The sequence below is a fragment of the Zalophus californianus genome, chromosome 4 (genome assembly GCF_009762305.2).
Source record: "Zalophus californianus isolate mZalCal1 chromosome 4, mZalCal1.pri.v2, whole genome shotgun sequence".
Lineage (NCBI taxonomy): Eukaryota > Metazoa > Chordata > Mammalia > Carnivora > Otariidae > Zalophus > Zalophus californianus.
Window position 1 is genome coordinate 162,402,260 of NC_045598.1, and position 27,871 is coordinate 162,430,130.

Sequence of the window (27,871 nt, forward strand, 5' to 3'; positions counted from 1 at the left end):
TTTAGTTACCCTATATGTAGATATTTACAATAATACATTTCTTCTAAGGACCATCCCATATATTTTTTAAAATTATGTCTGTCTATCAAAGGTATTAGAGTTTCCATCACCCTTGTGGGCTCCCTGAGATTCTCCTCTCTCCCCATTCCCATTTGGTGTCACAATTCTTAAGAATTTACTTGCATTGCTCTAGAAAATTATCATTAGCTTCCTTACTAAAGCTTACTTTGATGGACTTTTTCCAGGTTTTGCTTCTGTTTTGCAATGTGCTTTGTTATTTCTTCTTCATAGGCTTAAATAAAGGAAGACTTTCTATAATTTTATTCCCCCAAATTCCTAAAAGTTGTTAAGAGAGAGCCTTATTACTAGGGTTTGACTTACACTGGTAACAAAGGAAGATTAAATATTAAAATTCCAAACTAAAAACGTTGAAATGAAAGAGAATTTTTAGTGGATAAGGAAAAGATCTTGAATAAGCAGAATAATAATATTCTAAACTTTATTTTTTATATTTAAAAAGAGGTATTTTGACAGTCATATTGTAGAATTATTTAAATGTAAATAATGTTAGAGGCAGAGATACTAGCTTATTGACAGTATTATTTTACAGGCAAAAAGTTTCAGAACCCCAACGATAAAGAGCATCACACCTTTATCTGGGACTCCAGGTCTGTTATATGACAGCTGATACAATATCTTTTTTGGTTTCTGGTCATTCATTTAATTTTTAGTATATAAAATTATTATATCTGATAATTTATAAATAATATATTTCTGATTATGCAATAACTCCCAATATTATTTTAAAAAATGATTTTCAGTGGTCATATCTGAATCTGCTATGAAGTATTTTACTATCCCCTTATTGGACATTCAGCTGGCTTCCACTCATTACAATTATAATTATACCAGTTTATAATCCCAAAAGGAATATGTGAGAATGCCCTTTTCTATAACCTTGACAATTTTAGGAACTAATTTTTTCAAGTATTTATATGAAAAATATAGTAGCTTATTTCTAATTTTTCCAATTCTTGATTTATGCAATTAAATTTACTTATTTATGTATATTTATTGACCCTTTGTATTTCTTCTTTTATAAATTACTTGTTCATCTCCCTGGTTTAATTTAATGCTAGTCAATTTTTTCCATATTAAGTTAGAAGAATTCTTTATATTTTAAGGATATTAACTATTTATATATCATATATGTGGGAAATATTTTTTAATTTACCATTTGCTTTTAAATTTTATTAATGGTTTTTCCTGTCATTCGGACATTTTTAATTTTTTAAATTCGATCTATAGATTTTAATTATTATTTCTTCCTTCATTTTTATGCTGTAGAAGGCCATACCACCCCAATTATATAAGTATTATATAAATTTATACTTATTTTCAAGAGTTTTTATGGTTTTATTTTTATATTTAATTTTTATTTCTCCTAGGATTTATTCACTTTTTTGGTATAAAGTAAAGTGGGAGCTTATTTATTTTTTCAAATAGATCATTCATGACCCAGGCAATATTTATTGAATAATTCATTGTTTTCCATGAAAAACTTCTTTAATTTACAAATACTTATAAATATTGATTTAATACTATACATACTCACTCATGTTTTATTGTATTTGTTAGAACTTTCAGAACAGTGTTAAACAATAGTCATGAACATGGGATATAAGTGTCCAGATCCTGGTTTCATTAGGAATACCTCTAATGTTTTGGTATTAAGTGTATGGGTGTGTGGGTAGGTAATCTTACACAGAATTGTTTGTTTGTTGTAGGCACATTAATAACTATCCAAGGCAGAATCTTCACTGATGTCTATGGAAGTAATACTGCATTAAGCTCAAATGGGAAAAATGTTAGGATTTTGAGGTAAATTTTCGATGTGGAAACATATTCTTATCACTCAGGTGGGATATGGTATTCCAAAAATAATGGGCTCAATGATATTAAAAATCACTACAGTGTGAGGGGATTAACCAGCATATTTTCAGCCATATTATAGGAAGAAAAGGAGACTGTTGGATGATTCATTGACATGAAAGAAGTGGCCAATATGCCTTTCTTTTTTGGTCTGACATTCTTTCATTTTCTGTGATAGATTTTATTTTATTACTATTATTTTTTAAGATTTTATTTATTTATTTGACAGAGAGAGACACAGCAAGAGAGGGAACACAAGTAGGGGGAGTGGGAGAAGCAGACTCCCTGCTGAGCAGGGAGCCCGATGCGGGCCTCAATCCCAGGACCTTGGGATCATGACCTGAGTCCAAAGGCAGACGCTTAACAACTGAGCCACCCAGGAGCCTCTTATGATAGATTTTATTAATAGAAGGCACATGGAGGCAAGCCCAATAGTAATTGAGTTAGTCATAGAACTTTATATTCTTCAGTAATAATATATATATATGCCTCATTTTGCATATATATGTAACTGTGTAGCCTGGAGGTCCATAGCTTAGTCAAGATCCGAGAACTGGAGTCTCCTGACATGCAGTTTGGCCTTTTTTCTTCTACTGTAGTTGTGTATGGGAGAGTGCTGAAACTAAAAAAATGGTCAATAACTTATTAACAGCCTTGGGTTTGAACACTGGTTCCTCCATTTACCAGCTATGGACCAGATGATAACATTGGCTAGTTACCTAATATCAAAAAATAATTGTCCACATTTTGGATTGGAAGCTAACTTTATCACTAATCTTTCTGTAGCATGGGTGTGGTTTTCTTAGTGCTGCCTTGACTGGCAGCCCTGTTCATTCCCCATAGAAGGAAGTTCAGAATCAGCTTTCAAAAGGCTCCATGCTTATTAAATACCGGTGTAAAATGGATAAATAGATAAATTAGATAACAACTCATACAACAATTAGAGAATTTTTTTAAATATTAAAAAGGTGATATATATGTATACACACATACGTGTATATAGTTTTGTAAAACAAGTAATTTGAAAGGTTTTACTAAATGAAATAAAGGTAATTTAGGTGCATTCTATGAGGTAGAACTCAATTAAATCACATTTGTATACGTCTATAATATTCTGGAAATGTTCATATTGGTTCCTTACATGTAGTAAGTACTAAATAGAGAAACAAATGTTAGCATAAATATTTTGTTTGTTTCCATATAGTTGAATGTTATGAATGGTTTATATTCCAATTCTTAGATGGGGTTTCCTAAATCATCCTTTGCTATAATAATGCTAGGAAATAGAAAGCTTAAATTTAAGGAGATTCCTTCCCCCCCCCCCCCGACTGTAACTGAAATTTACTACTGTTCAATACAAAGGAATGGATAGAAATTATTTCATGGAATCACAGAATTGTGGTCAGCAGGGACCTCAGAGATCACGCTACCCAGCCCATGTACTCTGAAACCCTGAGATATCATATATAGACACAGAAAAACTTTCACACACCTATTAATGTGAGAGGCGAAAGCCTTAGAACTGTGTCTATCCCATTTCTGCTGTCTTAATTTGGGACACTAGGCGTTTCAGGCATTTCACTGTGCCTGAATCCCGTTAGCAGGGAGCAATGGGCCATGTACTGGGCAGGAAATTAGGACCCCAGAGTGTTCAAGCTGCTTCTGTTTCTCACAAATCTTGTCAATTCAGCCTAATCTCCAAACTCAGACTAGGTACAAATTATAGAGGATATGCAAATAAACAAAGGGCTTGGTGCCCACTAAGAAGATTTTGGTCTAAAAAATGAGATGAGAAAAACTTAAAAAAAATACATATATATATATGGCCAAATAGTGTAGTATTGCCCTTGATAGGCAAACCCAGACCACTGTGGGGATTACAGAGTGTGGGTAAGAGCACCTGCTGGAGTCCAACTGTCTGGGTTTGAATTCCTGCTCTATTCCTTACTGGCTGTAGGCTTAAGCAAGCTACTTAACCTTCCTGCCTCAGTTTTTTCATCTATAAAATGGAAGGGTAAGATGGTTGTGAGGATTAAACATAGTAAGTGCCATTGTTAGCTGCTAAATTTATTATTTAGACACAAGAAAGTGTGAGTTTAGAAGGAGAATATGAATCCATAAATCTCTACAATGGATACAGTAATTCAGTGTACTTGTATTACAAACCTAATGTAATGATAAATGAAAGAATTTGTGTGTACACGTTTATTAAAAAGTTTAAAGTTCTCTGCAAATAAATGGAAGTCCTTACTTTTTAAGAGTTCAGGTTTGTATCTTCAGTTACTTTGAATCTGGGATTTGTTGACACAGAAGCTGGGTGGTTTATTATCTTGGTGGCCAAGAATACAGTACCTGTGGGTCCCACCTGCAAGCCTCCAATAGCATCAGGTTCTAACATCCTTAAAGCAGTAGTCAACCTGGTCAGCTGGGAAAATGCAAAGGCCAAGGTTTCCCTGCAGCTGGACCCTGCCTCTTCTCAGCTTGGGATTTCCATTTCAATGGCACTGAGGATATTAGTTCTCTTCATCCTAATTACTGGGGGGGGGGGGGCTTCTGCTGTGGCCCTCCTTTAATTCCTACCTATAGTTTGAAACTTACTGTATGTTACAAAACATAAAATTCTGTTTTGTATTTGAATTAATTGAACTGCAGGTGGAAGGGTCCCCATTATCTGTTTCCACATTTTCTATTCCTGTGGTATTATCACTTTCTAACACACCAAATATCCTATGATTATCATGTCTATTATCAGGTCTCCCCCAGTTAGAATGTCAGTCCCACAAGGGCAGGATTTTTGTTTTGTTCCCTGATGTGTGCCAGTATCTATAGCAAAGACTGCAACATAATAGGTAATAAAACAGGTGTTTGTTGAACGAATGCGTGATGGATAATAATAAGTGATTGAGAGAAAAATATAAGGTGTTAGTGAGCTTGGTGGGAGGAGAGCATTTTGAAATGATTTACTAAATATAACTTGATCTTTTCCAATAAAATATTTATACAGAGTTTATATTGGAGGAATGCCCTGTGAGCTTCTCATACCACAATCTGATAATTTGTAAGTCATTCAAATAATTTTCTTTGGAAAATAAACAGTAGATATAAACATACCAGTTTAAGTAATAATGTCTAGCAATACTGTATAGCTGAATCCTTTAAAATACAGTATAAATTATAATGTTTTATACAGTAAATTAACAATCATTTATATAGTTAGATGTAACCTGATAACCCCTATTGTCTCCAGTCGAGATGATATGAACTATTGATATGAACAATATGAACTATTGTTTAGATTGTTATGTTTTAAGATGTTTTGAGAAATATCTTTATCAAATAATTGTTTCACTTGGTAGTATTTAAAAATATTTAAGAGGAATATCAATGGGGATAGCCAAATTAACTACAAAATATTTAATTGTAAAAGGAAGCTTTATGCAAGTATCTTCAACCCAGGCCAGGAAATATTTTCATTTCACAGAAATTTTTGTTGTAGAGATAGTTTCTAGCCTGATACATATTCAAAGTCCATAAGGTGCTTTTAAGGGAAATACATTTATTACATTTATTTATTTATTTATCTGACAATAAGTGCATCTTTATTATAGAGATACTTAAGAAGGGGAAACATATTATTTTAAAACTTTAATGTCAATATAAACTTTGAAATTAACATATATATTTTATTAGGTATGGTCTAAAATTAGATCATCCAAACGGAGACATGGGTTCTATGATTTGTAAGACGACTGGAACTTACATTGGTAAATGATGATCACCATTCTTCATAATTCTCAGAAATGCCTGACTCTATTTCCTTTTTTTGCATTCTCTTAGACCTCCCCTCAGCTTCATCCCTTTTTTTTAAAAGTAATATTTCCTCTTTACCTTGGCTCCTTTTCAGTTTCATGTGAGCATGTATGAATTACCTTTTTCCTAAGGTTTACATTTAAGGTAAGCTGCTTCAAATTTCTTTCTTTCTTTTTTTTTTTATTCTTCTGTCATCCAGAAAATTCCATTACTAATTTAGCTGTTTTCCCTGTAGCCTTAACTTTATGTCGTTTTCTTCCCCCTTGCTGCATGTACTCCAGGCACATAGATCTTATAGTTCTTTTTTCCAGTTTTATATTGACATACATCACTGTATGAGTTTAAGTCCTATAACATGATGGCTTGATTTACATATATTGTGAAATGATTACCGCAGTAGGTTCAGCTAGCACCCATCATAATCTTTTAGTTCTAGAATGGGCTTCACTTTATTCTGTCTCAGAGCCTTTGCAAGCCTCCCATCCTTTAGAAATCAGATAAAATGTCGTGTCATCAAAAAACCTTTCCCTGATGCCCTGCCTTCCACTCTCCAAGTTCATTCTCCTTTTCTTTGATAGCTTTATCACAGTTTTTAGTTCTCTTTGTCACTGGTCTTGACCAACTGAATCCCTCCCTGCACAATATGCTCTGTTAGGAGAAGAGCAAACTGAGTGCTCACCCTGCATGGCCAACCCTCTGCAGAGTGTCTCATCCAATTAAGTAGCTGTTGAATGAATGAAAGAAATTTGAGGGCAGATGATTATGTATATGTTGTTTTTATCATTCTTCATTCATTATTATATTTTGTCAAGTTTTTCTAGTTATAACCTCGAGACATCTTAGTATGTATATTTTAAAATACTAGATACTCCTTTCAGATAGTTCATTGTCATGTCTTGAGGATTAATAAATGGTTGCATAATTACAGTTTTAATTTTAAATTTCTTTGCTTTGCTTTTAAATCAGAATTATAATATATAGTTCTTATTCTCCTGTGATTGGAAATTTAATTAATTGTGTATTTTAATTGATTCCAGGTCATCACAATGTCAGCTTCATCTTGGATAGTGATTACGGAAGGTAGGTCATTTTGTAAATAATAATTTTCATAATTGATTCAACTGGGTAAATAAAATAAAAGTATATATTTACTTTGTGCTATAGATCCAGAGATTAAAAAATTTATCACTTTTTTTCTCCAAATTAACATTTAAGGGGTCTATCACTCCCTTGCTCTACTTTGTGCCTCAGACACAGTCTTTCAACTGTTGGGAAATTTAGCATTACCTAAAACAACAAATAAATCTTTGATTGTGACATTGAAAGTGTTCTTTTATGTCTTACAGCTCTTCTGACTTAATTGTAATTTTTTTGATAACTGAATAGTTCAGTTTTGATTTGAACTAATGTAAGAATAGATAAAATCCCATGGTAAATATTACCTGATAAAGGTGTTCATTTAAAGTATCAAGACATACAGAGTGATGAAAGATAACAAATGTCTGTCTTAGCGCCATATGTTAATAACTTTTATTCATGATTTTTAATAAAGCTAGAAATCAGTTCCAGATATCCTACATCCTAATTTCACTAAGAAAGATTACCATATATTTATAGAAATATCAGAATATGCAAATCTCAACACACATTGCAACCCTCATATCATAGATAATCATAATACAGAACATTTAGTGGCAGGCATGGTACTAAGCACTTTACATATATTGTCTGGTTGAAGACTGCCAAAGAACCTATAAAACTGAGTGTTATCATCCCCTCTGTGTTGCACACTGGGAAAAATGAGATTCAGGAAAGTTGAATAATTTGCCCATGTATATTCACCTAGTTGGAAGCAGCGTTGGTGTGTGAACACACACAGCCCAGCTCCAGACCCTGAGCTTTTCATTCCAGGGCTCTGCCAAGAGTGGTGGAGGCTTTCAGCCATAGAACCACATCTCCTCATTACTTAACATCCTGACACAAGATTCTTTAACCATGGCAGGATTACCTCACTTCTCTGTGCATTTGCAAATGTGTGGGGAGCATTTGTTGGCTGTCATAGTAACTGGGACATGCTAATGGCCTTTTGTGGGCAGGACCGAGATGCTCCAAACCTAAATGAATTATTCTCCCCAAAATGTCATAGTGTCTCCCAATGTGAAAATGAGCTGGTTAATAGAAATTCAAATAAATCACAGTATTTAGCCATCCAATACTAATATAGCTGTAGTAGATCAATAATAGGATATGTCTGTTGATTTTTTTTTTATTTCTGAAGAGAGATGATTAGAAAAGATTGAAAAAGATTAAAAAGATTGAGAAGAAAGGCAATATTACAGTCAAAGTAGATGTTATTCCTGGTTAATGCTCACAGATGCAAGAGAAGGGTGATATTTTGTCCCTGCATGCATGCAGCTGCAATTGAGGTGGTGAGCCCCAATCCATTATCATTGTATTTAAAGATCTTCTGGTTCCAGACACCTAGAGGCAATAGATTTATAACAAAATGATGACTGGATTGCATACTTTCTTATAGACCAATATAGACTGACCAAAACCATGAAGGATATTATGATTCAAGGGCAAACCATTTTGGATGGTATGTAAATGGTACTAAGATTCACCTTTGTGATTTACATGGGGCAAATAACTTAGAGCCCCATGATTTACCAATTATTTTCTGCAAGGACATGACCTACATACATATAATGATACAGATAGGGCAATAGGATTTTATTGAAAATAGTAGAAAATCATGTTAGAAGCAATAATTATTGAGTTTTAAATGATTTCCTGAGCTACATATACATTTTTTTTCAATGCTCTCATTGTCATTCTTCTTCAGGTGAAAAAGATGAATTCTTAATTCTGAGTCTGTATGAAAGGTATTAATTACCAAATCCATCATATATTTCTCAAAGAAATAATTATCCAAAAATAGATTTGAGTGATCAAGCTTGAATGTGATTAATAAGTATATATAAATCAATGTGTTGCATTAACATGCCCTGAAACTTTCCATTTTAAAAAGCCAGAAAATTTGCACATAATATAGGCAAAAATACGGCTTAAAATAGTTGATTCTGTGATCTTGACTTATAATTCTTTTTTTAAAGCCAGTGGCTGTTCTTTTGTATTAATGTCTCAGAATTGAGGAAACTGTTTCTATATAAAACAATCTTAGGAATTTAAGATAACTGTTAAAAATATGGCATTTACTACTTAAAAGCCTAGTTTCATGATCACATGGCATTTAAAAAAATGTTAAATTATCCTTTAAATTAAAAAATCCATATTTTACAAATTTCAGGAGCATTCCTGAATATCAAATGAACCAATTAAAGATCATTGTGACTCCCATTCTGTATTTCTTTTAATAGCTAACCTTCTCTCCTCTATTACAAGTTCAAACAACAGCTGTTCCAAACTGATAAGGTTCAGATGAGGCTGCCTTAATTGAGAAATGCCTAGTCATTATCAATGAATTAGTGAAAATCACCTCAGTGTCATACCAAATAAATTACATTCAAATTTTATTTCAGGAGGCAATTTTCCCACCAACTTAAGAAGCAGGGTTAATTTTTCAGATCCAGAATCTGATCACAGACAATATTGTTGAAGCTGGCATCATTTCAGATCTTTGAGAATTCAACTGAAAGGCTTATAGCATATAAATATAAATCCAGTATGAACTTCTTAAGTAACTAATTTAGCATACAGAATTTCCAGAGACTCTTTAGTCTTGCAAATGCCCATTATAATGCTTGGGTTAGATTTATAGGAGTTTACTGTTGGTCTCAACCACAAGATTTGCATTATCCTTTTAGATTCCGTTCAGTGTGTTATAAATATAATGAATGGGTTTTGAGTCTTAACATTTGAATTTCTTAACTTCTCTATTATGAATTTCATTGAGGTAATTAAGGAAACAGCATTTAATTTCTAGAATCAGATTCCCTCCCTTCCTTGCTCTCCAGGCTATGAAGTGCAAGTCTATATCCACCAAAAAATATGAATAGGTTCTGTGTTTATTAAGGGTGATTTAACTCTGGATTATTGGATTATTGTTAACCTGCTTTCATGCACTGTGCTCTTACATGGATTAGTGGCAGGAGAAAACTGTGTAAGACACAGGTGAGGAGCCAGGGCTCAGGACTCAAACTGCCAGGCTTCAAATTCTGTTTCTGCTACTTACTCCCTTTGTGATCTTGAGTAAGATAAATAGATTCTGTGAGCTGAACCTATCTCATGGGGTTAATGTAAGGATAAAATGGCATAATAAATTAAAAGCTTAAAAAAATCTTAGGTTAAAAGCTTAAAAACTTTAGCATGATATCTGATAAGTGTTCAGTCATGTTAGTTATTCTGATGCTAAATGGGTTATAAGAGAGGAGAGAGGAGGGTGGTTAACACAAAAGCCTTCATGAAGACTTCATGTTTTTTTCTGTTAGTATGAATTCTTTATTGAGGTATAATTTGCATAAAATAAAATGTGTATAATTTAAATGTGCAGTTCAGTAAGGTCTGACCAAGGAATATTTGAGTATTTGTGTGCTTGTATATTTGTGTAATCAGTAACTGTATCAAAAGGTAGAACATTTTTATCTCCCCAAAATGTCTTGTCCAGCTCCTTATCTCCGCAAATTATGACACGATTTATATCACTAAAAAAATAACATTTTTCCTAAAATAAAGTTCATTTTTAAAGTAAGGATTTTTACCTTTTTTTTTTTTTGCACAGGAGTTTCCCACAAAAAATGGCATATTTTGTTTCTTCTCTAAATAAAATTTCAATGTTTCAAACATATGCAGGTATGTAAGCCCTCTCACTCTGTGTGTGTGTGTGTGTGTGTGTGTGTGTGTGTGTGTGTGTGTGTGTGTGTATGACGGAGAGAGAGAAAGAATGAGAGAGACAGAGAGATGTGTGTACTTCATTTCATCAAATCAATAACAATAAGGACTTAAGGGATACTGTATTATTTTATGTACTGCTAGGAAAGGAAAAACACCCAAGATGGGGAGTCTAATAGGAAGCTCTGACATTAAGCTAGGACCCAGAAAACTATGTTTTTAATATAAGGTTGATTGAGAAACCAGCTCATCACTCTAAAAGAGACAGAAGGGTAGCTTGCACGTCTCCACTTGGGCTGTTGGTCAAGGGAGAGAAAAAAAATCTCCACTGTCAATTTAAACTATAAGCCAGGACTCTCTCAGATTTATGGTCTCAGTGTAGTCCAAAAGAATACTCAAGCAGATTATTATTTATTTTAACTTACAGAGATCTAAGGTTGGTAGACTCCTAGGAGAGTGTGGGAAGCAAACAGAAATCCTCCTGGAAGAATTACACTTCATTCTAGGTCAAGAGTGATGGAGTGGCACATTCAGATTTCAAAGATGTTCAAATGTGAAAAAAAGTGTCTTGGAATCAATCAAATATGATATATCCTGGCTTTTTCTATTTAATGTGAAACTCATATGTAAAAATACATAGAACTTTGATAGATAGAACTAATAAGAATAAATTTGAATAAGAATCTACCATGTATCATGCACTGGGCTATTTTACTAATATACCTGAAACTTTTATATATGAAACCAGAAGAATTCCAGTCATAGTTAATATATTACTATATGAGAAAAGTATAAGATATTGACTCAGAAATAGAAGAAGGATTTATTCTTTAAAAGCACAGAGGAGAAGAGGCTGTTCTGCCTTCCTGTGTTTTCTTTTGGAATCAAACATCTATCCTCAGTCCAGATTTTCCTTAATTCCTGCATCCTCCATTACCAGTGTCTCTTTAGAAGCAGTCACCACTAAAACCTGGTCCCCATGAGATGTAGGGCTCTGTGAAAGCCATGCTAACTGTCCTCTTTGCAGGACAAAATTGAAACACCCAATTCATTCATTTGGTCAGTTCACTACCTATGCTGTGCTATGTGTTAAGGCTAGGTAATTTGGAAAATTTATAAAAATCAAGCTTTTGTGTTGATGTGTAATATTCAGGACATTTTCTTTAATGTGCTTCTCCTCCCTCTCTCCAGAGGTCACTATGATTTCCCCTTCACAAGGAAGCATTCAAGGTGGCACCGTGCTAACGATAAATGGACGATTCTTTGATCAGACAGATTTCCCTATCAGGGTTCTCGTTGGAGGTATTTTTTGTGACTTTTAATATATTACATTATAAGAACAAGTTCTGGCTTTCATTTAATAATTTGTAAGAAGAATAATAGTCCTTTTTCAATTAATGTCTTAAATTTAAAGCTGGATATTTTCACATGGGCATTTGGTTCCGGGGTGTGATACTTTTCCCACTGGGACCTTCCAGGAAGGGCCTTACATGACCATGACTTGGGCTCTTAGGTCATCATCAAAAGGCATTGTACGGTAGCAACATGGCTACCTTCCACAAATTCCTCACCACACTTTGAGACACACATACCCTTTATTTAACAAACTTTTTAAATGCCCTTCTTGAACTGTTGTTAATTCTCAATGGGTTGGTTAGTTGTGAGAAAATTAAAAGTATTTGGGGATACTCTTTTCATCCCCTTTTCATTTATTGTGACTTATCTGGACATCATCAGGAATTACTGATGATATTGGCCTTGGAAAGAACATTAATTGATGTGTTGTATTTTTACAAACGTGAGTAGAGCTTGGTTCTCTGGTTATGCATCGTTTTTAGGTATCTAGTTTAGGTCTGTTCAAGGTAGGGAGCTGTGCAGCTAAAAAAGGAGATGGGGGATGAATATAATAGCGGGGATCTTCCCACTCAGTCATAATGACCTTCCCTACCTTGAGCAAGGGGTGCACGTCTGGCCGTGCAACTGGACACGTACTTTTTCTGATACATCCCTCTGCTTAGGTACTTTCTACTTTTAAAGAATCTGCCCATGAGCCTGCCAAAATGTGATTTCAAGAGAAGAAATTAATATAAAGTAGCCTCATCTAACATCTATACAATATCTTTCTTATCCCTGTGAATCCTTGCTGGTCACCTGCATAAATATTAAAACCTAGGCAATAAGATTTTTAAATATCATATATGTTTTCTGAAATTTTAAATATAAATGTTTCCAATATTAAAATCAGGAGCACAAAATATCTTTAATTTATATACTGTGTTTTATGATATTGTGATATAGTTGATATGCAAATATAACATGTTAATTTTTTATTTTTCATTGCCATCAATGTGACAAGGTTTGAGATTTTGAATCCTCAGTAATTTCTTTTTTAAAATTACATAACTTTTTAAAGTTTTTTTTAAATTTTAAATTCTAACTAATTTATTGGAGTATAATTACATATAGTAAACTGGATGTATTTTATTTTTTCTTCCAAGTTTTATTTAAACTCCAGTTAATATACAGTGTATGCAGTGTAAGATTAGTTGCAGGTATACAGTGTAACGATTCAGCACTTCCGTACAACACCCAGTGCTCATCACAACAAGTGCACTCCTTAATTCCCATCACTTATTTAACATGTCCCTCCACCTCCTCTCTGGTAACCATCAGTTTATTTTCTATAGGTAAGAGTCTGTTTCAAGGTTTGCCTCTTTTTTCCCCCCCTTTGCTCATTTGTTTCTTAAATTCCACATGTGAGTAAAATCATACGGTATTTTTCTTTCTCTAACTGACTTACTTTGCATAGCATAATACTCTCTAGCTCCATCCATGTCATCACAAATGGCAAGATTTCATTCTTTTTTGTGGCTTTTATATATACTAGACCTTCTTTATCCATTCATCACTTAACGGACACTTGGGCTCTTTACACAATTTGGCTATTGTTAATAATGCTGTGGGGATGAAACCTTGGGGTGCATGTATCCCTTTGAATTAGTATTTTTGTTTTCTTTGGGTAAATACCTAATAGCGTAATTGCTGGATAATAGGATAATTCTATTTTCAACTTTTTGAGGAACCTCCATACTGTCTTCCATAGTGGATGTACCAGTTTGCATTCCTACCAACAATGTAAGAATGTTCCCCTTTCTGCACGTCCTTACCAACACCTGTTGTTTCTTGTGTTGTTGATTTTAGCCATTCTGACAGGTATGAGGTGATATCTCATTGTAGTTTTGATTTGTCTTTATTAGTGATGTTGAACATCTTTCCATGTGTCTGTTGGCCATCTGTCTTCTTTGGAAAAATGTCTACTCATTTGCCCATTTTTTAATTGTCTGTTTTGGTTCAGTCTGCCTCTGAAAATACCATTTATACATTATTATCTCTGTTGTTTTCATTTGACTACAATGAACTTGTACTAAATGAACTTGTACCTTGGACTAAACCACCATCTTATGTATTTATTTATTTTACCTAAGAGAGCTGAGATTATCTGCTTTTGCAAATTCTGAACATCATGGATTTATTCAGCAACTTTTCTGTAGGGAACAGAATATATGGCTTCACTCTGGACTCAGAAGTGAAATCTTTTACAGTGACATAATTTTATCAAATTTTTTATTTTGTTTCTCAGAAATCACAAAATTTCCTAACTCAGACTTGTGATGTGTTGCCAGGAAAACATTGCCATGTAAAAGTATGGCAATTAAGGAGTGATCATCTTTAGTGGAGAACATCTAAAGGAAACGAAGAGCCCTGGCTTTGCTTCTTGCTTGTGCAACTTGGTTTTCATCAGAAAGTACTTCCAGATAAGCTAATTGTGATCTGCATTCTGGAGCTCTGTGGTAATAGCTCTGCACCTTGCTTCTCTCTAGGTCAAGTCTGTGATATTTTGAATGTCACAGAAAATAGCATATGCTGCAAGACACCCCCTAAGCCTGAAGTTCTCAGAACTGTCTATCCAGGTAAGCTGTCAGAAGAGAGAATGGCCATTTATACATTTACGTAAGAAGACATATCCCATTAGTCTTTTAATTCATTCAGGCTGCTGAAACAGAACACCACAGACTGGGTAGCTTATAAGCAACAAACATGTATATCTTACAGTTCTGGAGCCTGGGAAGTCCCAGATCACGATACCAGCAGATTGGGTGTTTGGTGAGAACCTGCTTCCTCATAGATCGGCTAGAGAGCTAGAGCGTTCAGTAGAGCCTTTTTTGGGGCTAGAGAGCTCAGTGGAGCCTCTTTTATAAGCCCTCATGAATGGGGGCCCTCGTACCTCTCGTGACCTAAGCACCTCCAAAGGGCCCCACCTGCTAATAATGTCACATTGGGCATTAGGTTTCAACATCTGAGTTTTGGAGGGGTTACAAACATTCAGCCCATAACAATTAATAACAAAAAATATTTGAACATTTTAGAATTTGTAGTGAGAATTATAATACATTTCTTCCTAGTTTTTCTCCTTAACACTTTCTGGATCAGGGAATATTTGTGTTAAAATAGCTGCCTCAAAACTGCAGCATGGAAATAAATTCAGCCTGAATTCCTGAAACACCCTACTGAAAACAGCACATCTCTATTGAATGAGTTTGATGGGGACTTTATTTCAGATTAAATGAGATTACTGAATGTTGGTGCAGGCTACATGGACATTTTATAAATGCCTTTTTGTGGTTAAAAATAAATGGCAGAGGTTAAATCCTTACTTTTCTAGAATGTTTTAAGAGTGATAACAAGGGATGAGAGAAATAGAACTCAGAATTCTTTCCAGACTTGGGCCCGTGGCCTACAGTAAGCGCTTGACATCTGCAGTGATACCACTCACTGAGAGGCTGTGCATGATTTTGAGGGTGTGTATCTCATATCTTGTGCAGACACTGAAATTGGTTTATGATTGTACTACTGGTTGGTATTTGAAGCCAAGTAAATTATGTTTCTCAACCTCTTAAGTTTCCTTGTTTTGAATGACATTAGAAAAAAAATGCCCAGTTTAGCAGAGTATTTTGATAATCACAATTGGTAACTTTCATGAAAGTTGTATTTATCAGAGAACACCGCTGCTGCTGAAGTTTGAGGTGTTCAAGCTGTTCTCCATACAAACTCAGCTGAACAGGAGGAGCCATCATTTCCTAGATCCAACCACTCCAGACCAGCTTAAGGATCCTGGAAGAAGACACCAGTCTGATTGCTGTAGTTTAGGGAAGAAAAAAAAAAGTGAGATGACTACCTGAAGATTAGGAAAAAACTTAATCAGAGTTTATGTTGGCAAGTGTAGGTTCAAGTTAATGAGAATAGTCTCTCTGATTCTGTCCAAGAAAGAGATGAGATCATAAAGCAGAAGTAATGTTAAGGGGAAGAACAACAACAAATACTGACAAAAATCTTAAGCCAACACTGTCCATTCTTTGATTAGTTGCAAACCATCAATTGGGTAACTTTTGTTAGAGAGAGTAATCAGGCAAAGGTTTTGAAATCAAATGGCCTGAATCATGAAGTTTTGAGATTTAACTATATAAAGCAACATCAGTCATATCAGAAGTAGTAGTTATCATATTATTTTAAGTAAAGCACTTAGTAATATCAAATCCCCATTGCAACCATGCAAATAATAATATTACTCCCATTTTACATATGTAGAATCTGCGGTGCAAATATATGCATTAATAATAAATAAATTGTAGGCTCTCTTAACAGCACTCTTTCCTATAAGTACAGGTACATGTATGGGTATGTGTAATTGTTTTGTTTGCAAGCGTGCCCTAAAAATGTGAATAGCAATAGAATATCTATAACCACCACCCACATAGAGGGCCATTGAGACAATGCATCAAAATTCTGATGAGAATATTTTTTTATTTTGTTACATTCAGGTGGGAGAGGCCTAAAGCTTGAGGTATGGAATAATAGTCGGCCAGTGCATCTTGAAGAGATACTTGAATACAATGAAAAAACGCCAGGGTACATGGGGGCCAGTTGGGTAGATTCGACTTCCTATATTTGGCCCATGGAGCAGGACACATTTGTTGCACGCTTTAGTGGATTTTTGGTGGCACCAGACTCTGACGTCTATAGATTCTACATCAAAGGTGATGACCGTTATGCTATTTATTTCAGCCAAACTGGACATCCAGAAGATAAGGTAAGGAAGCTACGGAATATTATTTAATATTATAAAAGCAATATGGCAACCTTTATATGTATCTCATTTATGAGATATATTTTCATACAGTTACATTCTTGTTTTTTTTAACATGTGTAATGGGAACTATAAAGTCACCATAGAAAACCCATGGCCTAAAAAAGAATGCTTTCCTGTATCTACATTTTCTCTAGGAAAGAAAAAAATATATATTTCCTTTAAAGATTATTTTAATTATGGAAGAATTATAACCGTACATAGGAAATTTGGGAAAGAGTAAAAATAGTTCACTATTCTACTAGATCTCTTTCACTATTATGTGGCTAGGGGATTGAAGTCTATCATTTCTTTTTGTGTCTTTTTTGCTTTTATATAAATAAGATCATACATCCAATTTCATAGTCATTTTGGTCACATATTAGTATTTCCACATTTTATTAAATAATTTTCACAACACAGTTTTTGATGACTGAATAGTGTTTAAATTGCTGCCTGTAATATATGAATTCTAATTTTACTGTAGCTTTTCAGCATTTTTCCTCCAAGGATGATATAGTCATTCCTGATGGGGAGCCCAGAGTTTTCTCATTCTAGCAGGCAGACCCATTTAGTGATCTGTAGCATCTTTCAGACCTAGTTTTAGTGACCTCATTTGGATTAAATCCCAAAAACTCTCCATAGAGCAAAAGGATATTTTATTTAACAATCACAACCTTCCTCCTGGTATGTATCTTTCTACTTTCCATCGCAGTTTTTTTTTTTTAAGATTTTATTTATTTATGTGACAGAGAGATAGAGAGCACAAGTAGGCAGAGCAGCAGGCAGAGTGAGAGGGAGAAGCAGAGCAGGGAGCCCGATGCAGGGCTCGATCCCAGGACCCTGAGATCATGACCTGAGCCGAAGGCAGCCGCTTAACCGACTGAGCCACCCAGGCGCCCCGTCCATTGCAGTTCTAATTACAGTTCTAATTGTGGAATAGCTACAGTTTGTGTGTATTCATGGTATAGTGGTGCTGATGTTAGATAAGGATGGAAGGTATGAAGTGAGCTTTGATAATTTTTAAAAACTTCATTTCACCATGGATAATAGATCATAGGAGAAAAATATGGTAGTTTCATATTTTTCTATCTATAAAAGTTCTAGGATTGACAAATAATAAATGAAAAATAAAGGTTGAAAAGATCTATTAATAAGTTCTCCTCTCTCTCTCTTTCTCTTTCCTTGTCTTTCTTTTTGGGATAAGGTGAGGATTGCATATCATTCTTCCAATGCCAATGGTTATTTTTCCAGTCCAACACAAAGATCAGATGACATTCATCTTCAGAAAGGAAAAGAGTAAGGTTTTGTTTTTTTAATTTTCATTAAACTGTTGTGTGGTATTTAAAAACTGTAAGTTTATATCTAAAAATATTTTCAATTTGCTTTATTGGTAGAAGTGACATTAGTTTATTGGCTTAATTTATAATTCATCATTCTTTATAATTTTATTAAATATGATGTCTATATTTTTAAGAATACTGACATTCAGCCAGCCTGGGAAATTTGATATCTAAATTATCCCTCTTGCAAAAATTATAAATTTGTGAAATTTACTTAATCCTGTTCTTAGTTTCCTAGTAGGACCTTTCCGTCAATCCAGCCATCTAATTTCCCTGCTCAAGCACCTGAGCTCTTGAATATTTCTAGAGAAAAATCAAAACCACATGCATTGGTACTACAGCTAATACATATTTAATATTCATTGATTTATTTTAGACCCTGAGCTAGGAAATTTAGTACAAAAAATATTAAAATATACTACCTGCCCTTAAGGAGTACATCACTTTGTGCTGAAAGGCCAAAACCAGGGAGAAAATGAGAGTAACATTCAAATAGCAGATAATCCCATTCAAAAAGTCATTCAGGATTGCTAGAAAGCAGGGAGGTAAAAGACACGGTATATTCAAAGTAGCTAAGTTTCACGGAGGTCAATAGATTCAGTGAGATCATCTCCCATTTACCATTTGTATCTGTTAGGTTTTGCTGCATAAGAAACTACTCCCCAAAATTTAGTAGCTTAAAGCAACCCAATTTTGTGATTGGCTGGGCAGTTCTTTTGGTCCTGGCTAATTTAGTTGGTGATTGATGGCCTAGGATGGCCTCGCTCATATTTTGGGAACTTCAGTTTGCATGATTGGATCTTAGATATTTGGGATGTCCCACTCAACATGGTCTCACCTCCCAGGGGGCTAACCCAGGTTGGTCACATTGGTGAATGGGGTTCTGGCAGTAAAGAGAGCAATTGCTATGGCACTTATACTTTTTAAGACTCTGCTTGTGTCTCTTTACTAATATCCTTTTGGCCAAAGCAAATGGCCAAATCTAGATTCAAGGGGTGAAGAAACAGACTTCACTTCTAGATGGTAGGAGGTTTTTGTTTTGTTTTGTTTTGTTTTTCATTCTACCACGCTATCCTTCCAGAAACTGAGATTATGCACACAGACAGCACCACGAAGATCTGACGGAGCTAGACAGAGAGGGTGGGATCAAAGGTCCCTGAGAGCAATCATACTCCACGTTCTCACTGAAGTCTTAGTACTAATGACATGGGGAAAGCATCCCATTCTCTTTCTCCTCCTCCTCCTATCACTTCTTTATATACTTAAACATTTGCTTTTTTAACCAGGATCACCAGGCTAATCTAGGGTAAGTGGGGTACCTAATTAATCCCTAGTGCTATTAGGTGTTAATACACCTTCAGGTTTTGCCTTGGCCTTGGAAAATGCATTCAGTTTACCTGCTTGGCAGGAGCACAGAGCTTACATGAAAGTGACTCGTAATACATCTGCAGTCTGATATCTGTCCTCCTGCAAGGTAGCTTGGAATTTATACACCGACACTTATGATGGTGGCTGTGGATTCTGAAATTGAGGCCACTCTAGCTGCCTTATTACACAGTGGTCCCTGGGACCTTTCCACAGGTAGCTCATTTGCCAAATTCATCCTACTCAGATAATATAGCCCCATCTTTGAGTGCATATCTTTTTGGTCACCCTGTTCTACTTTGAATCATACCTCAGTTGCTAATTTTTAAATAACCTTTCAATCTTTAAAACTCTTTTAGTGTCTGTTATTCATACGAACAAAGAGAATAATAATATAGGTTTTATAGGATTTTGTGAAGATTAAATATAATAACGTCTGCAAAGTGTTCAGTTTAGTGTCTCGTACATAGAAAGTACCTAATGATTATTTTTAAGCTGCTATCAAGGATACAGAATTTAATGGTTCTTTGAGGTCTGCTTCTTAGTGTTGCCTATATTGATTTGGCAGAGCTGGCAAACAGGATCTCATGGCAGCCAGGAGCCTGATGTAATCCTCCAATATCAGTTCTATGAGGGGGATGACCCAGAGCCCCATCATCCTAGAAAGATGAGAGGTGATACATGTCCCTCATTCAGAGGCTTTCATGAATTGTGAATACATACTCTTCACATACAAGAGGGTATCTGTTGAATGATGTGAGGCAGTTTAGAGGAACTCCCAGATGACCTCTCCAAAGATGGGAGCGGTGGTGACATTGATAGGGATTTAGGTGGGTAAGGCTTTTCAGTAGCTTTTCATCACCTGTATTGGCTGGTCGGTGAATGCTTTAGCCTGGATAAGCAGTTGGATGATACAGCTTGTTGGAGGGCCATAATCAATCTAATCAGTAACAGTTTCCAGAAACCATGTTTTATTTCCCAAGTTAAAAGTGGAACCATTATTTAAGGAACTAGAGAGAAACTTCCATCCCTGATACATTTAACCACTCCAACACAAAATATGTGATACGTCTAAGTCTGCCTGTTATTTTCTTATACATATTAAAGTATTTAAACTCCATATGCCCTCTGTGTTTTATGCCAGGGAGTTTGCATTACAATGTAAATGTAATTTTGTTTTAAGCTTCTTGAGGATAAGGGGTAGTATCTTTTTCAATAAATATTTACTGACAAAACTGAATGAATTAGTCATGAATGGGGACAACTCTGTATCTCTCTAGTATAGATATCCTACATAATTCATTTTATTTTAACAAACCACTATGAAACTTTAATATTTAAAATCAGGAATACTATAAAAATAAATAAAATAAAATCAGGGATACTACAATATAAATCATTGTATAGGCCAGTGTTTTATATAGTGTTGAAATTTTATTCATTGGGAAAAAATTCATATTTTCCAGATATTACCTTGAAATCTTGGTGCAGGAGTATAGGCTGAGTGCCTTCATTGATGTTGGTCTGTACCAGTATAGAAATGTCTATACAGAACAACAGACAGAAGATGCAGTGAATGAAGAACAAGTTATCAGATCCCAGTCGACAATTGTCCAGGAAGTACAGGTTTGCTGTGATGATAGATCTGCTTCATAGAAAGTATATGTTCAAAGATAGGAACTCTATTTGGTTATTAATTTTACTTGGGAAGATACTGTTTGAGGGCAAGGCAGTCATGGAAGATTATTGACTTTGTGGCTTGGAGTTTCTATTAAAACTCAAGAGGCTGTTATTTGATAAGAGTGAAACTTTAAAATATTTTATCATTTACAGTAAAATAGAGCAATCAAGAGGCATTGAGTGAAAATAAAAGAGGCATTGAGTGGTTAACTATCATGCTTTTAAAATGTATTTTTCTATACAGTAAAGATATTTTTTTTTTAATTGGGAAATAGGTTATAACATTGGAAAACTGGGAAACATCTAGTGCAACTAATGAAGTTCAGAGGATCACGGTAACCAGCCCCTGCGTGGAAGCTAATTCGTGTTCACGCTACCAATATAGATTAATCTATAACATGGAAAAAACTGGTAAGTTGTAAATAACAAAGGAGATTTTATTTCTCTTCATTTATAAATGAAACGAGTCACTTTCATGTAAGCTCTAGTCAAATTCTACTGTCTGGAAAATATCATTTTAATAGTATGCTAGACAAAAAAGCTAAAAATACATTGTGAAGAAAAACCTTTAGACTTCTAGGGATAAAAAATGGCATCAGTAAAAACAACTTCCTGGTATATGATATCATTTTCTTATATAAGGATCATGATAAATGTATATTTAAGTGCACATAAGGAATTTATATATCTGTGACTCACAGGTGTAAGTTAAGATAGTAAGAATTAAATTCACCATTACAGAGAAGTAAACATTTCTTCCAATTTCTTCTGCAAATTAAGTGATAAAGCTATGAGACACTAATTTATCTGTTAACAAAGACATTGCATCTCTATATTTTATAATAAACCTAAAATATAATTTTTGCTATTTCCATTAATTGTTTCAATAAGTCAATATTGATAGGTGCTTACTGTTTTCCAAACACAGTACTTATTACTATGGTAATAAAAAAAATAAAATATAATCTTGCTCTTCAAGAGATCACAATCCAATTAAGTAGTCATTATTATTGAACTTGAATTAGTTTCAAAACAGTTTCATTAAGTGATAACATATGATACAGACTATGGGTACCTTAAAAAATTCAAATATAAAACATCAGTGCTGGCTATGGTAGTGCAAAAAGATTTTAACTCTTTTTTTTTTTTAATTAAAGCCTCTAATCATTTGACTTTTTTTTTTTTTAATCCAAAAGTCTTGCTCCCTGGAGATGCTTCTGACTTCATATTGCAATCAGCTTTAAATGACCTCTGGTCTATAAAACCAGATACAGTTCAAGTAATAAGAACACAAAACCCCCAAAGCTATGTTTACATGGTAACTTTTATGTCAACTCGAGGTAAGCATGTATATCATTTTGTACTTCTGTTAGGATTTTTCTAAGAAACAAACTTGTATCCTGTACAACTCCACTGAAAAAGGTAAAAACTCCATAAAAATGACAGGGGAAAAGAAGTGGTTTCATAGCCTCGATTAGTTTTAGGAGAAATAAAAATCGAATGGTTAATTTTTTCTATCATAATTAAAACTTGAATTGTATTTTAAGTATTGTACAACTCCAGTGTGGGGGAAATATACTCTGTGTACTACAGATGTATTATCTGTATGATAGCCTACTTTAATTTAGCAAAAATTAGTGAAGATGTGAATTCTGGAACTAAAGTTTAAGTTGTCGGTATTCCTCAGGAGACACTAGTCTGGCCAGATCTTGCCTGATGAAAGGATTCTGTGGTTACATCTACATGGGAAGCTGCATACGCCATCTTCTTCTTTAAGATTGACAGAGCTCCTTAATATTAAAATCTATGGACTCTGAGAAACAAACTGAGGGTTCTAGAGGGGAGAGGATTGGGGGGAGGGGTCAGCCTGGTGATGGGTATTAAAGAGGGCACGTTCTGCATGGGGCACTGGGTGTTATACGCAAACAATGAATCATGGAACACTACATCAAAAACTAATGATGTAATGTATGGTGATTAACATAACATCATAAAACTAAAAAAAAATCCCAGAGGATTCCTACAGTGAGAAAACAAACATACAAAAACAAAAACTGACAGAAAACATTTCACCTGTGTTTAATACAGCATTTTCCAAAATTATTTGACCACTCTCCTTTTCAAGTGATAGCTATTAACTTCCTGTTAATGTTTTGCATTTTCAGGTCTTAAAGCCAAGTGTCGCAACCAAGTTTAGTTGTTTGGTCTATCTAGCTCAAAAATAGGTCCCTCAATATGTATTTTTTTTTTACTTTTCTTTGAACAATCAATATTTTCCAATTCATATAAGTAAAATATTACTTCATTGTTTATGTCTCATTTTATACAATTGTTAATTTGATTGTTGAGTGGAGGGCAAAGAATTTTATATAACATGAATTGAAGTTCTAAAAATTTCCCAAAGGTTAGATTTTCAGAATGCTGCATAAATGAAAATATGATTATCCAGTTCTCCCAGAAACATATCTACAGTTTAGAGAGAAATTTTAAGGCTTCAGCAGCGACCTTAAGAAATATGGTACTGGAGCGTCTGGGTGGCTCAGTCGTTAAGCGTCTGCCTTCAGCTTAGGTCATGATCCCAGGGTCCTGGGATTGAGCCCCGCATCAGGCTCCCAGCTCCGCGGGAAGCCTGCTTCTCCTTCTCCCACTCCCCCTGCTTGTGTTCCCTCTCTCGCTGTGTCTCTCTCTGTCAAATAAAAAAAAAAGAAATATGGTACTAAAATCGTAACTGGGCAAATTCTAGGACATTATCCAACAGAGAAGGTCAGTGGGATTCCACTGGCAAAGCATCTTCCCAAAGCAGAGATACATCTGAGGACAAGCCCTTACTATTTTCAAAGTGAGATTGTATAAACAGGCCACATAGGCCTGGGACTATGTCCTGGAATTTACCTTTGTGCTGTATTCATGTTTAAAGAAAATAGCAATATCCCAGCCTAGCCCTTTAGACTACAATAATGGTACTGGAACAAAACTAAAAGAATTATTGGAATATCCCACTGCCTGCCCCTCGATCTTTACCTCATGGTCCCAATACCTCCTTCTGTTTATCTCATAATCCTTTCTTTTAAGCCATGGAAACTGAACCTTAAATGAATAGCACTTTATTTACTATTTTGCTATTTCTGCTACAGTTAAATCTGCTCAAATTCAAAGCTCCATGTCTTCCCCATTCATCCTTTTTTTTGGTGATACTACAACTAAATAAAACTAATTTTGTTTACTTTAAATGTCTGTTATGGATAAGTGGGTATTTTTATTAATTAACATCTTGAAATTCTGTTTGGTACTTCATTTCAGGAGACTTTGATCTGCTTGGTTATGAAGTGTTTGAAGGGGACGATGTCACACTGAGTATTACAGAACAAATCAAAGGAAAACCCAGTTTGGACACATTCACACTGAACTGGGATGGGATCACTTCTAAGCCTCTGACCGCATGGTCATCAGAAGCTGAAGTATGCTCTTTGTTAACAATTTCTTAAATAGAAAGCTATTTAAACATCACCTTTCTATTAAAAAAAAAAAAACCCAAACTCCCATACTTTAGGGAATGGTAATATGCTCTTTCACTTGGCATGGTGGGTTGGAGTCAACCCATAAAGAGCAGAGAAGGGAGGAAATAGAGGGTTTGGAAGGGAGTTCTTAGAACTGTGTCAACAGGATCCAGTATATCTTTGTAGGGGGCAGCTGTTCTTGGAGAAAGAATGTTTGCTTGGGAGTTCTGGATTTTGACAACTACCTGCACAATGAGTTTAAGTTAATATTTGTTTGATGATTAAAGATCTTATATTATCTCCTTAATTCTAAACATTATATCTGTGCTTTGCCAGGGAAGTAGATGTGGAAATTACAGGAGAACTTGTGAATGTGTACCAATTCCTGAATAATTCAAAATGATTAATTATTTTTTAAATAAGCATAAATACACAGCATAAACAAAGGTGTAAACCGAACAGACTGCAATAGGATCTGAATTTCTTCTTTTGAAAAACAGAATGCATTAGAGTGTATAGTTCTTTCCAGTTAATTTTGAGTTAATTAAGAAAACTATTCATTTGGAACCTGTTTAATTGGGTGCTAATTCATTTAGGTGTGCCTCATTGCCTTCTTTAAAAAAACTGCTAAACAAATATGTCTACCTTATGTAACAACTGTGTAAGTTAATATTACCCAATTGGATGTAACAATTGTCATTCTAAAATAAAACTCTTGATAAAAGTCATTGGACACTAAAATTATTACAAATGAACTTAAAAATATTTAGGAAATGATCTCATAATGATGGCTAAAGTATGAGAATTATATTATGCAAATGTTCTATTATAATTAATGAGTGAAATTAGTGGTAGAATTATGAATGTTCTAACTCTTCATGAAAAAGAAGTTACTAAAGCTCATATTGTTAATTTAGTTTCAGGCGGCCGTGGAAGAAATGGTTACTGCCAAGTGTCCACCGCAAATTGCAAATTTTGAAGAAGGATTTGTTGTGAAATACTTTAGAGATTATGAGACTGATTTTAACCTGGTATGGAATGTTAAATGAACTGTGAAACTGACCCAATAAGAATTCACATAAATGCTTGTAATTTTGTGATTTTCTTTGTACTAGCACTAATTCCTGTTGTCAAATTGCAAAAATAATTTTGTTATACATTTATTGATAAGGTCTGTTTTAGCATGGCCCTGCATCATAATGTGATTCATTTGTGAAAGCAGCACTTCCACCACATATGAATTTTCTTGATCAAGGGAAAGTAGACAAGAGGGACAAATGTAAGATCTATAGGGTATTTTATTTGTTTTCTTTACTTGGATGCGGAGTATATCCTGTTTTCTCATTGGCTTCAGAGAATGCAATTTGTAGTAGGGCATTATATAATAAATTGCTTCCCTTGAAACTTGAAGATTAAACAAACAGACAAACAAAAACCTGGCAGACAGTGACCACTGAGTAAATATTTGTGGAAGGAATGAATAAATATTCTTAAGAGTTCATAATATAAGGAGAAAGATAAGATTTAGGAAATAGTCAAATACAGGTACAAGGGATTATATGATTATGGAGCCAAAGGAGTGATACAGAATGAGAGCTTTAGAGTTTCAAAGAAGAGAGAGAATGTTTCAAGTTAAAGTAGCTTGGGAAGCAATGGATCCTAGTTGGAACTTGAACAACTTAGGTGGAAATGTGGGCGAATAAAGCAGAACCGTAAAGCATATTTTCATTTGAAATATTATTGTTTCTGTAGAAACATGTTAACAGAGGGGAGAAGACAGCTGAAACTGATGCTTACTGTGGTCGGTATTCCCTGAAAAACCCGGCTGTTCTTTTTGATTCAGCAGATGTTAAACCAAACAGACTACCATATGGAGACATTTTATTATTTCCTTGTAATCAGGTAAACTCAACAAAATGATATGCTAATTTAATCTGTAAAATACCTTGGTAATAAAATTTCATGAAATTTTAAGACAGGGAAAAGTGCTTGTCATGTGAAATCATGTCACATTGGACAGGTACTATGGTTCACATTCTAGTACTTGTGATTTCCTCTTCTGTTTGTTCTCAAGAAAAGAAATTTAAAAAATATATAGTATCATGCACATGTATTCTGCTTTATCTTATAATTTCAGAGAAAATTATTTGCACATAAATTTGAATACTAAGATCATTACAAATGTATTCTCTCTTCAATATTCCTTCATTTATTAAGAAGAAACAAAAATGGATAGCCATCATAGAGTGATCTTGGGTATCCAATCAAGGAAACATGAAGGAAAAGCATGAGCAGAGATGGTAGCTTTAGGATAGGTATTTAAGACTGGAAACCATAGTCTTGCTTACCCTTTTTCTTGTTTTAAAATTCTCAAATTGTGGTGCACGTTCTCAAGTTCTAAGTTCTTTTGTTTTGTTTTCACATTGCAAAAATTTTATTTGGAAAAGATCTTTAAAACTCAAGTTCTAAGTTCTGAGTATATTTGGTATGCTTAAGATGTTATAGACCATTAAAATTGGTATTTAATTACTATTTTACAGTGACATCTCCACCTCTAAATGCTCAGCTACCATTCACATCCCAATTAATCTACTTGAGGGTTTATCTTCTCTCTATGGGTGATGAGCTTTTAAATTCACTGGAGATAGAGTTCAGTTAGAGCTGGATTTAGATTTTACATTGCTCCATGACTATAGGGAGTGGATTATTTCCATTTTTAAGGAAACCATATCTAAGAAAACATTAACGAATTAATCATTAATTGTAAGGTCACTTCAACGCCACTTCCTCTTCTAGAAAATCTTCCCCGATTCTTCTGTACCTAATTGTCTAAAATTATTCTTTCTCTGTGTTCTGAAACATTTGGTACAGAAAATTCTCAATATATATTTATTGGATTAGGTTGAATTAATTTGAATTGCTATAAAACAACTTAAAGTAAGATATTATTATTGATTTCTTTTTAAATTTCCTGTGTAGTTGTGTTTGGCATACAAAGGATTCCTGGCAAATTATATTGCTCTGAAATTCCAATACCAAGACAGAAGCAAGGTTACTAGAAGCAATGATACACAATTTACATATAACTTTACTAATGGAAACAAGTAAGTTATGCTATCAATTTAAAACTTTACTAATGGAAACAAGTAAGTTATGCTATCAATTTAAAACTTAACTTACACTATAGTATATAAGCTGAACGTAAAACA

At 34.3% G+C, this 27,871-nt stretch overlaps 1 protein-coding gene across 1 annotated transcript in view; it reads left to right on the forward strand.

Moving 5' to 3' along the window:
- The window catches only part of PKHD1L1 (PKHD1 like 1), a 154,442-nt gene that overhangs the window by 12,213 nt on the left and 114,358 nt on the right, over positions 1-27,871 (forward strand). Inside the window, exons 5-21 of the mRNA XM_027605801.2 lie at positions 611-668; positions 1,788-1,881; positions 4,937-4,990; positions 5,623-5,696; positions 6,780-6,822; positions 10,484-10,554; positions 11,785-11,895; positions 14,475-14,564; positions 16,473-16,741; positions 17,985-18,076; positions 20,952-21,111; positions 21,441-21,576; positions 22,362-22,505; positions 24,466-24,623; positions 25,580-25,693; positions 26,415-26,564; positions 27,642-27,766. Of these exons, the coding sequence (XP_027461602.2) occupies positions 611-668; positions 1,788-1,881; positions 4,937-4,990; positions 5,623-5,696; positions 6,780-6,822; positions 10,484-10,554; positions 11,785-11,895; positions 14,475-14,564; positions 16,473-16,741; positions 17,985-18,076; positions 20,952-21,111; positions 21,441-21,576; positions 22,362-22,505; positions 24,466-24,623; positions 25,580-25,693; positions 26,415-26,564; positions 27,642-27,766 (1,943 nt within the window). The remainder of the gene's footprint in view (positions 1-610; positions 669-1,787; positions 1,882-4,936; positions 4,991-5,622; positions 5,697-6,779; positions 6,823-10,483; positions 10,555-11,784; positions 11,896-14,474; positions 14,565-16,472; positions 16,742-17,984; positions 18,077-20,951; positions 21,112-21,440; positions 21,577-22,361; positions 22,506-24,465; positions 24,624-25,579; positions 25,694-26,414; positions 26,565-27,641; positions 27,767-27,871) is intronic.